This window comes from Nymphalis io, chromosome 12, assembly GCF_905147045.1.
Source record: "Nymphalis io chromosome 12, ilAglIoxx1.1, whole genome shotgun sequence".
Taxonomy (NCBI): Eukaryota; Metazoa; Arthropoda; class Insecta; order Lepidoptera; family Nymphalidae; genus Nymphalis; species Nymphalis io.
The window spans coordinates 5,843,310-5,856,693 of NC_065899.1; the positions used below are offsets into that span (position 1 = coordinate 5,843,310).

The 13,384-nt window shown below is 30.5% G+C and overlaps 1 protein-coding gene across 1 annotated transcript; it reads right to left on the reverse strand.

The window, feature by feature from the left end:
• Window positions 1–363: 363 nt before the first annotated feature.
• LOC126772384 (uncharacterized) lies at window positions 364–9,290 on the reverse strand. The gene is made up of 6 exons (XM_050492739.1): window positions 9,104–9,290; window positions 6,436–6,593; window positions 3,225–3,359; window positions 1,636–1,843; window positions 1,272–1,416; window positions 364–817 (listed from the first exon to the last, which is right to left on the reverse strand). The coding sequence occupies exons 1-6, from the start codon at window positions 9,189–9,191 to the stop codon at window positions 649–651; spliced, it is 903 nt and encodes a 300-aa protein (XP_050348696.1). The 5' UTR covers window positions 9,192–9,290; the 3' UTR covers window positions 364–648.
• Window positions 9,291–13,384: the final 4,094 nt, after the last annotated feature.

Genomic DNA, 13,384 nt, shown 5'->3' on the forward strand with positions numbered 1-13,384 from the left:
TTTTTTTATTAAGGCAATAAAAAAATATAAAACGCAATTACCTACTGTAATTCACATACAATCTTCATTACAAAGATATTAAAAAGATAATAAGTCTTTAATTTAAATAGTTATTAAGTATTAAAAAGTCTTGGATGTATTCATTTTGAATAAAAATATTTTATGTTAGTCTTGTTTTTATTATGAATAGCACTTCACATGTCAAGCGCTTTTTAAAAAAATATCTAAAATGCTTGTAGTAATATTATGTCACTAGTAAAAATAGCCATAGTGTAGTTTCATATATTATGGCTGCTGTCTGAAATAAAATAGTAGAATTGGGTGTAAATTAATTAAATACTATACTAAAAAAAAACAAAGAAGTACTATTTAAGTTTATTTGCTAATCAAATTATAGATATACATTAAGTGCGTTCTGAAATTATTTATAAATAAATAAATATTACACAAATGTTCAGGTACATTATAAATAATAATTATACAATAAGAAATATTTCTAAAAACTACAACATTGAACCGCAATTAATAAATACCTCGTTAAAAATAATAATAGATTGCAACAAATATAAAAGTCTTACTTATGACGCCAACACAAATCAATAATAGGTATTATAATAAACATACAAATTTCTTTATCTGTAATAGGAACTAGACATTTAAACACTTATATAATATAGGAACTAAGCTTCCCAAGGAATCAGCGTAGCAATCTGGCTTAAGTGTTTTGTGAGACATCATTTCCTCTTTGGTGTTGTTAGTCAATACCAGGAGAGTCTTGAAACCTGAAGCTCTGGCCAAACCAACATCTTGTTCTATCCTGTAATCAAAACACGTAAGCGTAAAACATGAACTAAATCAGATCATTTAAAATTAAACCATGTTGAAATTAAAAACTGCAAATAATATAAATTGCTCTCCGACAACTTTGCTATTTCTTTCTTGGAAGGCGTATTTAATTATAATTGGTGTTTTCTTACATTAATTGAAACAAATGACTTTAAATAGTATTATTATGTTTACCTGTTGTATTACTATCACAAAACTTCTTGACTGTATTATATAACTTAATATTCTATATAATTATTTATTAATCACACTAAGGTTCACAGCACAGTCCAATCAAACTACATAGTCATATGCATAACAACTATGTACTTACCATTATAATAAAAACGTAACGAATAAAGTAACTTCAGTTAACTGACAATAATATATTTTTAAATTATTAAAATATTTAATATCTCTTCAGATATTAAATTAATCCGACTTACATATCACCAATGAATAGCACTCGGCTTGCGTCAGTAACGCCTGCTCGTTTCATAGCAAATTCTCCAAACGTCTTGCCTGGCTTACCGAGCTGTATTGGTTGGCGTTTCGATTCTGTGCTCACGATATCACTAAATATCCCCGTACCTGTTTTTGAAATTAAAATGCTTTATAAAATTGCCAAACATTTTTTTTAAATGAATTAATTTTATACACTATTTATATACTATATTTATAAAACGCTTTAATAACCACTGAAAAGCGTATATATCATTTAAAGCAAACCTTTGCAGCTTTTAACTTAAAATATTTATGTAAATTTTTTTATAATGAAACCCATGAATATTCAGAGTGAAGATTTAATACCAAGAGCTAAGAATCCCGGCTTCAAAGGTACGTATCTGTCAGTCGCTCCAGTAACAAAGTGTACTTCTGGCCTCTTGAGGTAAGTAAGAGCTTTGTACATCTTAGGCAGGTTCACCTTAAAGTCGCTATCGAAGACAACAGCACCTATCTCTTCATCGACGGTTACGTATTCTATATAGTCTTCGTAATAATAAGTACCGACTTCCGGCTGTAATTAATTGTTAAAATAATATCTTAAATTTATTTTTAGTATATATAGATATATCAAGTAAAAAATCTACTTCAAATAGTTATTTGTTCTTATAAATACGATTACTAATTCATATTTCTTGTAAATACATTATGTAAATAATTACCTATTAAGTAGTAATAGAAATATTCAGTATCAGCGCACTACATCAATAGTGTTGATAGTGATAGTGTAATACACAAACATTTATCACTCACACCTACACACACATTCACAGAATAATCTTCATATTATAATTAACTAACAGTTTTTGATTTTCATAGTATTTTTCATAAAATATTTTACAAAATAGTTCTTGAATACGTTTTCCTTATTATGTCCTTAATAAGGGGCGTATAAAGCTTTAGGGTTAATTGAATGATAGAATTGGGACATTGACAACCCCAAAATACCGTTGCAAAATATTACGTTCGCAATTTAAAAGAAACCATAAATAAAACTGAATACTGCTTATTATTTTATATTCCGTTGAAACAAGGATTAGAAGATATTGCTCAACATATATAGTAAGCATGATCAGTATATTGATAACCTTCTTGTAGGGTCGTCTGATAACTCATATTAACTAGCAATTAAATTCCGCTATGTACTGTTCATTTATGATTAAGTTTTATATCAAGAGCGTTATTGAAATTTATTGTACAGTACTGACTCATAAGGCCACATAATGATGGTTATATAAATAAGATTATTTAACAAAACAATGAAAATAGAACAATTATATTAGCGAAAAAATATTCACAACTATAGAATACATATTTGACGTGAGTGTGTGTGTAAGATAGTGTATTTGTGTTTGTATGAGAGCAAAATTCTATTTGATTAATACCTTTCAGGAGGGTTCTCATAGAAACAAATAGCATTCTAGGTTCAATTATCTAATTAATGTAAGCAGATTTTAAATGTATATGATTCGCGCCCCTAGAGTATAGCGCTCAAGGCGTTAGTCTAGTGGCTAGATGTAAGGCCGCAGACCCGGAGATCCTGGGTTCAAATCCCAAGTCTCAAAAAGTTCTCAATAGCAGACCGGAGTCTGGAAGTTGGAAGTGTGTGCACTCCCATGCCTCAGAAAGTACGTAAGGCCGTTGGTCCTGCGCCTGAACTCTTTCCGGTCGTGTCGGATTGCCGTCCCATTGGATTATGAAAGTTATCCCCTAACTTATTCTTACTTACTTACTTACTTATATAAGGAGTCCATCTGTGTTTGTGCACACACTTGTGCACTATAATATGTCCGCAGTTGGCTAATCTCTCTTGAGATTGGCCGCGTGGCCCAAATCGGTCTGGAGGTCTATTTATATATGTATATATATATATATATAGATTAAGCATGACTTACCCCTTCTTTGCATTCAAAACCATGTGACTCCAGCATGGTGATGGTCTCTGGGCATGCTACACAGTACACTGTTTTGTTGAATTTAACTGATTTGAGATATTCGCAGATTGCCGATGACGGGATTGTAAGATTATCCTAAAATGAAAAAAAATATTAAAAATGATAAACAAAATTTAAAAAATATTAAATGAGGAAATAGTTAAACATTTCGTATATTTAAAATGAACGAATCTTTTAAAAAAATCATACAATTTGACTTCTATCGGCAACCTATTTTTTATAAAAAAGTTAAGTAATTAGACAAGGTGCTTGGTTATTTATGAATAACAATTCTTATAAAAATATTCGTTTATACTTTCATCCAAAACAATAAATATACACATATGTATTTGTTTTAATGTACAAAATACGAGTTTTTATAAAAACAAATTGTTGGTTGGAAACTTGCCCACGATAAGCAAAGTAACAGTTATTAATTGAAATAATACAATTAATTAGTTGCATTTGGCAGACACTTCCAATAATATAAATAAGGTTAAGAGTTCAAGTGCATTGAAAATATTTGTGCTGTGAGCTGAATAACATATGTCGAATATATAATATCTGATTTAAGAAAGACTGAATTGTCGTTAATCTAGTTTGTTGTTTATAATGATGAAGATCACGTTTTCCTAGGCTAGAGATAAATAGTCTCAATAATAGGTCAGAGTTGAGATGTTGGCAAAGGTTGCGCTTCTATTTCGCAGAAATCACGTAAAACTTTTATTACTGCAACTGTTTCATGACGTGTCGGCATCGCAGTATTCTCGGTTTATGAAGCGAAGGAAAGTGAATGCACTCGTGTTTTCACAATAAAATATCCTGTGAATTTGGTTAATTTCCGTTGAGAATGGAAGCTGTAGCTAAAATCGATTAGGACTCAGGAACAAAAGTGGTAAAACGACGACGAATATAAATGAATACCTTTTGTGTGTGAAAAATAAGGAGGGATAAAATAGCAGACGCTTGAAGTGGAGTCGCCTCGCTACCGAGTCGTTCATGTGCAACGTAACGTGCTCGTGTAACGATTGTCTTGTTGTCATGGCAACATAATGACATAACTATACTTAAATATACGAATACAGAACTGTACTTTTATTTGATAATAATAGAGCTTTAATCGCTACGTAAAAAAAGCAGATATATAACAAATTAGTATCACAGTAACACAAATTATGCTTGGATGTCGTCAAGTACGCGAGCCACACACATTTTAGAACATTTGAGTATTGTAAAAGCACATTGTTTATGTACTGTATCTTGATACGGTCGATAAACAATTCTTAATAATAAAAATAAACTTCAGATGTTTTGAATTAACTATTCCTATAGTCAATCAGTCGTATAATATAAATACAGGGTTTCATTATTTATATATAAAACTGTTTATTATAAACACAAATGCGGTAGAAATTAAGGTAATACAATAAACTCATGATGAGTACGGCAGCCTAGCTAAGCGGGGGTGAACTAAGTGGGAGCTAAATAAGTTTCAGTTCAAATTACTTTTATAATTCACTCAGTTTTAGCTCGTGAACTCCTCATGGGTAGCATTATTTCTATCTATTAACAACGACATGTTTAATTGTTATGTGTATAAAGGGATATATTACAATTAAATTTAAAAATGATTATTATGAATGTTGAAGCTCCGATTTCACACTGGTGTCATAAAATTATGGACTCTGTAGTTTTTGAAAAAATCAATATTCATGGTAGGATTTTTATTAATAATTCAACTCACAATTATTTGGGCATTATTAATATTGCCATACCGGTACATACAAAACCTATAATAATGTGGAAGTTTCTCGAACATAAATTCAAATAAAATACTTTTCTCTAGATAATATAAATTAATATTTCGATAATCTTTCTATAACAAAATTCTAATTTCACGCTGATACAGTCGAAGGAAACAAATGGAACCAGTTGGCAGCTGTCAGCCGGCGTATTTTTATAGATATTTGTAGATGTATTAAAATATAATATTATATTTTGATATTTGGTGGATAAATGCCTATAATATCATTATATTAAACACGTTTTATTATTTGAATGCTATCGAAGACTAAATCTATTTAAGATTAGTTTTTGTGTATTCCAGAAATATAAACATTGCCTAGAATAAAAATAATAATAATTATTATTTTAGGAAAAAATCTTATGTTTCTTAAGTCAAAATGAAATAGTCGTATTAAAGAAAAAAATATATAAATCTACCAATTCTATATAAATTCTAACAAGAAAAACCGACAAGAAACTGAATAGTTACTTTTTTAATCAACTGAAGTACATAGCCAATTATATATATGCTTTTCATGTTAAATGTATTTACTCAGACAAAGATTAGTTGTGGTAACAAAATTGGCAATCAGCGATCGCAAAGGGCCCACGAATATGAATATAATGTATAACATACTATTATATTCTTTCTTTTGACACAAAGGCTTCTAGATTTGACTGATCAATCAGAGCCCTAAGCCTTATTTGGGACATTATTGTATGATGCGTATTATTAAGACGATATAAAAAAATACTATGAATATTATAAGGAATATAATATTTTGGGATATTTCATTATTATACTTTTATTTCGTAATATAATTTCGATAAAAGTAATACATTTTAGTAACTCTACTAATGGTGGTATAGATTTGTACAAAACCTTGACGGTTGGTACTATCCACTTATCATTTTTTCGGTTTAAATGGCATGTGGACAACGTAAATAACACAAGGGACAACGTATTCGATTAAATTAAGGAATGGCTGATATTTCTTACAAAGCATCATCATGTCTTATGGGGAGAAGGCATCGTCAAGTCTTATCGGGTGGTTTCAGTTAGTAAAGAACAAGTTTTCAGTCTTAATTTTTGTAGACATAGTTTCAATATAGTTGTTTTTTATTTAATTTATTTCTGACCTTATTAGTGGTCAACGTATTTATTAGCGTTTACTTTTTTTATTATATTAGCACTTAGATACACTTAATGCCGATGCTCATGTATTGACTAAATTGTGTAATGATGTCCGATTTGAATGACACTAGGTTATTCTTTTTGGCACTCAATTGGAACAGAGAACTTAAGCAAATGTTGTTAGAAAATTAAATATTCAACAGAAACAAGTAATATTATATGTTCTAGGTATTCCTTTGTTTATATACTTACAAATCCACTCTTAATACCAGCCGCTTGGAATAGCGATTCATAATTTTCTTTTGTTCGTAAGCTATTGTTTGACACGAAATGCACCGTCTTACCAAGTCGCTGCATCAGTTCAAAGAACTTGCCCGCGCCTGGTATTGGAATTTTAGTCCATATGACCCCTAGGAAAAAAAAACAAATTCAAAATTATTTAGGTATTAAAGATGATGCTAAAATTTTAATCATCATTAAGTATTAATAAGATTTAATTATCGAGAGTCAGAGAAAAATAAAATGGGAGTATGACCCTAGTGAGTGAACCTATATGATTTAAAGTTTTCATTAATTGAAAAATTATTAATAGTTATTTGATATTTCACTATATATTTGTGCTTATAATTTCACTATCCTCAATGTTTATATATAAAGTGTATGTGTATATATATATATATATATATATACATACACTATAATACATATATATGTATGAAGTATTTTTTTTTTTATAGAATAGGAAGGCGGACGAGCATATGGGCCACCTGATGCTAAGTGGTCACCAAACGCCCTTAGACATTGGCATTGTAAGAAATGTTAACCATCGCTTACATCACCAATGCGCCACCAACCTTGGGAACTAAGATGATATGTCCCTTGTGCCTGCAATTATACTGGCTCACTCACCCTTCAAACCGGAACACAACAATACCAAGTACTGCTGTTTTGCGGTAGAATATCTGATGAGTGGGTGGTACCTACCCAGACGAGCTTGCACAAAGCTCTACAACCAGTAGCTCTACCACCAGTATCGTGAATTAGTGTAATTATAGGCGATATAAATAAATGAAATGAAGGTTTTCATAGTATTTTATTGTTATGATAATTATATTTACATGTATCGTAATCAAGTGATAAGTGATACTAGACGTATTTTATTTTCCGTCTCATTTCATAATTAATCGTTTTTAATTAGATGAAAACTTGTACCCAGACAACGAATTTGACCTAGGTTAAATATAATCTTTGTTAATACGATACATTTTTATTAAGATTAAGATTAAGATAAACAAAGTTAGCCAAATAGATAAAGAAACATTTAAAAGACGATGGAAGAAAGAAGAAAACTACAGAAATAACATTCGATAATGCAGTAAAATTATTGCTGGTTAAATGAATATAATATATATAATATTGAACATATAGCAATATTTATTTCATATTGAAAGCAGAGTTTTGTCACGAACTCATTGGAGCGGCGTGGTAGAATAATCTCTAAACCTTAAAAGGGGAGAAAACTTTTGCCTGGTAGTGATACATTAATTTGTACTCGTTAAAATATGTTTCAAGTTTGGCCAATTGGATAAACCTACCTTATGTTTTAATCAAGTCATACTAAAAATTTACAACAAATGATAAATTTAAGTAATTATCACTTGATCGAATTGTAACATAATATCAATCGTATTGTGATATAATAAGAGGTAATGTGAAGTACTTTGACTAATAAAATAAAAGGTGCTTAAATTTGAATTATTAGTATTAAAGATATTAAAAATATATTTGTAGGAATGCATGAGGGAAAAGGTGTAGAATTATAAAAATTCGAATTTTGACAGATAGGTATTTGTGGAGATTCGGATTGTGCGACTCAAGAGTGACATTAGAAGGAAAAATTTACGTAATATGTAAATAATATTATTCAGACATAAAATGCAATGTCATGATGAAATGGTATATTACTCATAGATAAAGTGTATTTTCCTACGTTAATTTCCTGCTAATGTTTTAGTTTCATGTTTCTATTACGTCATACTCAATTAAAACGAGCTCAATCGCTCTTATTTTTTCTAGCGGTTCAAAAATTAAATTCCTTGTCGAATTCCACTATGATCAAAGCGATGACGCATAATAGCATGACAAAAAAACTACAATTTCTTTTTTTTTACTATAAGACTGCTTTAATTAGTGTAATATCTCCTTGTTACATATGATAGACTCTTCTGAGATAATAACTAAAAATATCAATACTTGATATTTCTCATAATATTGTGAGCAATTATTTCAATCACTCATCTAAGTGAGATAGTGACTACTGCTAATTTAAAACCAGAATTAAAATTACTTTATTTTTTATTACTCTAATTACTGTAATGATATATCTATAGTAAGAGTAATGGTTCTTTAGTTTTAAATAATTTATCGAATCGAATTTAAGTTAAAACATAATTAAAAATTTAAATGACAGATTTCGATTTGAATGGCTAAATAGAAGCTAAAATTCTTCTGACGTTTTGGAGTTAAAAGTATTCTACCTTGCTATTCCATATTTAATTTTTTTACATTTTGTTTATTACACATACAAATTAATATAATATATAATAATTAAAGAACATTATTAAACTGTTGACCCTAAGTGTGATAAAGCAATGTCACAACTAAATCAGCTGATACTAAACACAAAACCAAATGAAATATAAGCGATGTTCCAACCGCCATCACATCAGTAATATTATCACGTTAGAATAACGTAAAATATAATTCAATAAATGTATACCACAAATATAAACCAGTTTAAACTAATTTCAGGGGTTACTTATCTCTTAACATGACGTAATAGCTATGTCAGTCAAACATAGCCTAATTCCCATAGCAACGTTTAAACTGTATCGACCGGTACACGCCTGACGCAACTTACCGTCGCAATCTGAGAATACATGATCAAAAGTAGCAAGAAATTCTTTTAACTTTTTCTCATCTAGTTCCATAAGATTCACTGGCTCCATGTTGATTATTTCACTGTCACTTTAAAATCGATAAACAATTATCGAGTCAACCGACACGTGCGATTCTAACCTAGTACGAGTGTGTACTGCGCTCGAGTTGCGAAGAACGTAAATAAATATAGACGCAGGTCAGGGCTTTGTAGCGCTTATTTTAAATAGATATAAAGGTGTTAATTGGAAAACATTTCAGTCTATGGAGTGCCTACGCTCTAGACGTACTAGCATTCGTTTCCACTACTACATGTTTATTATTCTTGACATTGAATCATGCGTCATTTGAGAATATTTGATTGTATCTGTAGAATTTATAAAAATCATAAATAAAATAGCAAACAAAAAATAGATAAGATATCAAATGTATCCCGGCACTTGTTTAATTTAATTCCCCGATTAATGAGAATTAAATCTAATTCTATCACAGATAACATATATTTTTATAAAAAATTAAAAAAAAAAACATATTTTTTTAATAGTATAGTTTTATCTATACTATTTTTGAACTAGTGAGTCATCTCTAAAAGGTGTCACAATATTATTTCTATTTAGTAAAGAAAACTTTAACCTTCTCGTATGTACCTTTGTTTACACATACGAGTAAGAGACTCGTAATAGCGCTCAGCGTCAGAAGCGTCCAATTAATTGCTATAATATAATATAGAGGTACCGCATACCCACGACAAACGAAATAATAATTCATTTTACCTTCCTTGTAAATAATGTTTGCGGATTACGTCACAATGACCTAATTGGATTACAATATTTTGTAAAATCTCTATGTTTCTTTGTTTCTCTGTAAGTCTGTATATACATTTCAAAGTCATAAATATATGCTTGATATTTATTCTGCCTTCCATATCGAATGCAAAGCAAGTTCATCCGACGCTTATTGGCAAAATAAATACAATACGTCAAATGATCATCAACGTTATTTCCGGAAAAGTAGAAAAGAGCAAATCTATTTCCATGAGTGTCTTAAAAGCCGACATAGGTTTTTCATTTGATCGACATAATACTAAGCACCTTAATTATCAGTATGGCTGAAAACAAACCCACTAGTAAAAGCAATCCCAAAAGCGGTTCCAGTCAGGTAGGCTGAATCATTTTTCATTCCCAGATGTAAAATGCACATACTCTGAATAGATTGGGAATTTAAATTAAACGAATGATGATGATAATTATCAAATTAAGTTGTCATAATCGGTTCTCTAAAGCCGTGATGGCCTAGTGGTAATAACGCGTGAATCTTAACCGATAAACGTGGGTTCAAACCCGGGCAAGCACCACTGAATTTTCATGTGCTTAAATTGTTATTATAATTCATCTATATAAAACATCGTAAGACAACCTGCATGTGTCGAATTTCACTGAAATTCTGTCATATGTGTATTCCACCAACCCACATTGGAGCAGCGTGGTGGAATAAGCTCCAAACCTTCTCCTCAAAAGGGAGAGGAGGCCTTAGCCCAGCAGTGGGACATTCACAGGCTGGTACTGTAATCGGTTCTCTAACCAATTGCCTCTTAATTTATATACAGTCACATTAAAACGGCTTGGTGGTAAAATGTTATAACTAAATATTATAACAGTTACTAGACATAGTTATATGATGATGGTTATATTATGGTATGGCCATATAGTTCTAAACTGTAAATTACATGAAAAATCATGAAATAATTAATGATAATTTATATTTAGAATGTTTGCATATGTGCGTTGATTCTGATCCAGTATTCGTGCCGTGTCTTATGGAAACTCCCAAGAGACCAGTTAAATATTTTATTCCACAATAAATCGTCTACACTTGCAGGGCTGGCACATACTGTATCCAATTTTCCAAAAGTTTTGAGCAATTCTAATGCTTTATTTTCATAACTTTGTTATTGAATAAATTATTTTACGCAACTATGTTACATATATAAATATGTATATATATAAATAAATATGTATATAGCAAGCATGACCGCGACAAAATATAAATCGAAATAATACTTAAAATACAAATATTAAGTAAAGTAAGTTAACAGACTGTAAATAACCCAATGCTGAGCAATTGCTTCTTGAGGAGTAGGTTTGGAATATTTTTTTATATAGAATAGAAAGGCGGACAAGCATATGGGCCACCTGATGGTAAGTGGTCACCAACGCCCATAGACATTGACATTGAAAGAAATGTTAACTATCGCTTACATCACCAATGTGCCACCAACCTTGGGAACTAAGATGTTATGTCCCTTGTGCCTGTATTTACACTGGCTCACTCACCCTTCAAATCGGAACACAACAATACCAAGTACTGTTGTTTTGCGGTGGAATATCTGATGAGGAGGTAGTACCTACCCAGACGAGCGTGCACAAAGCTCTACTGTACTACTTAATAAAAGTTCGGTTACAGAGACACACGCAGGTTTCCGCATTAATTCCGCATTAATTATTTTTTCCACTGCTGCACGTAATGAATTTTAAACATTTGAAAGCTCAATCTTCGATCAAGATTTTCTAATTACAACGCTGATTACACTTTGCAATAATACATATCATATAATAAATGAATATAAGTAAGACAAGAATTTGTGCATTGTTTTTATTAACCTAACATATTCAACCCTTAGTCTTTGTAAGTATGATGTTATGTGCAGTGGGCATACAGCGTGAAGTGTCATTTGAAACTGCGCTAGTTTTACAAGACATAAAAACTGAAAAGAACTAAGTGCTCTCAAAACATGTTAGCGTTTGGCAAAAAGGCTAGCTGTTACCAAGCTGTTTTATGATGTCTTTTATACGAAGAATATTCTTTTATGTTTAGAGGAGTGGAAAGACTACGTTACGTATAGTTGGGCAAATAATGAAGCCGTTTACATACAGATAAAACGGTCGATTGTTCTTTATTTATCCGAGTACTATTGCTTTAGGAAATATCATATCAAATAAGAATATAACTGTTTGTCTAGGATGGAAGTTCAATGAAAATCCTTAAAAATATTTATTTTTTACAATAAAAAAACTATCGATCTGTTACTCTGAGATTTGTTTATCATAATTTAAAATATTTATTATATCTTAGGGTACTGTTTAAAAAGACGTAAAATATATTTTTGTTTTATTTTCAATAAACATATTATCATTATTTATAAAAAATTTCAATTACAGCATATTATATGGTTATTTATATTAGTAAGTAAGAAACAATCTGTAAATGTTTTTCCTTTACTGCCGAGCAAGAGATAAATTATAAAGATAAATTAAGCACATAAAAAATGAAGGGTGCTTACCTGGGTTTGAACCTGGTCACGCGGTCTTGTTATAGTGTCATGGTAGCACGTGCAAGCGAACACGTGGCGCTCCTCGTTAAGACGGAAAGGATACCGTTGGTTTTTTAGTGGGTATTCCGATGTTCGTGGTGCACTCGGCGCCTTGGACGCCGCCTTGGCCCCACATACCCCCCCCCTGTTTCCGAAGGGGAAACGCGCAATGCGTTAAAAAAAGGTCTCGCGGTCTCACCATTGGACCATGTCGACTCTCAATAGATGTTACGTAGAAGTTATAATATATTTGATTATATAGTATACTGGTCTCAATATCGTATAAATTGATGGACGTCATGGCGTCGACCTTGCTTTATTTATTATACAACAGGGCGCATCTATCATTCCATGGAAAATTCCATGACGTAATTTCCTAGAACCGATTAATTTTCTACCACTATTCATTTAATAGTTTCTATATAATAATATCAGAAGATATGTATTAAATATAGCATCAAATAAAATATAGCATGCACATATTTTTAGCATTCTAAAACATTACAAAAGGAGAGGTCTTGTTAAAAACAATCTTTTATAAACTATTCGATTCAAAAATAAATACCATGAAATTTATATAACAAATATTAAAAAAAAAAAATATCTTTTCTGTTATTGTTGAATTCAATATGAATCTGAAAATAAAACGTTAATAGTAATTGAACTATTATAACTTACAATATTCCGTTTATCTATACAAAATTTCTATATAAATGAAGTGTCCATAATAATAAAATTAAAACTTATACTGCTATCTGTAGTAATTTGTTCAGACTTTTAGGATTAAAAAACTTTAATAAAAAGGAATCGCTCTTCGAACAATAATAAGAAAACAAAAGATAAGGCTTTAATAATTTAAGAGTCGAAATTGCCTTTAAACAATATTTTAATCTA

Coding starts and splice junctions, on each gene's coding strand:
- LOC126772384 (XM_050492739.1), bottom strand. CDS start 9,191: ATGGAGCCAGTGAATCTTATGGAACTAGATGAGAAAAAGTTAAAAGAA. Junction 6,594..9,103: donor TGTATTCTCAGATTGCGACG/GTAAGTTGCGTC, acceptor TTTTTTTCCTAG/GGGTCATATGGACTAAAATT. Junction 1,844..3,224: donor GTTTTGAATGCAAAGAAGGG/GTAAGTCATGCT, acceptor AATTAATTACAG/CCGGAAGTCGGTACTTATTA.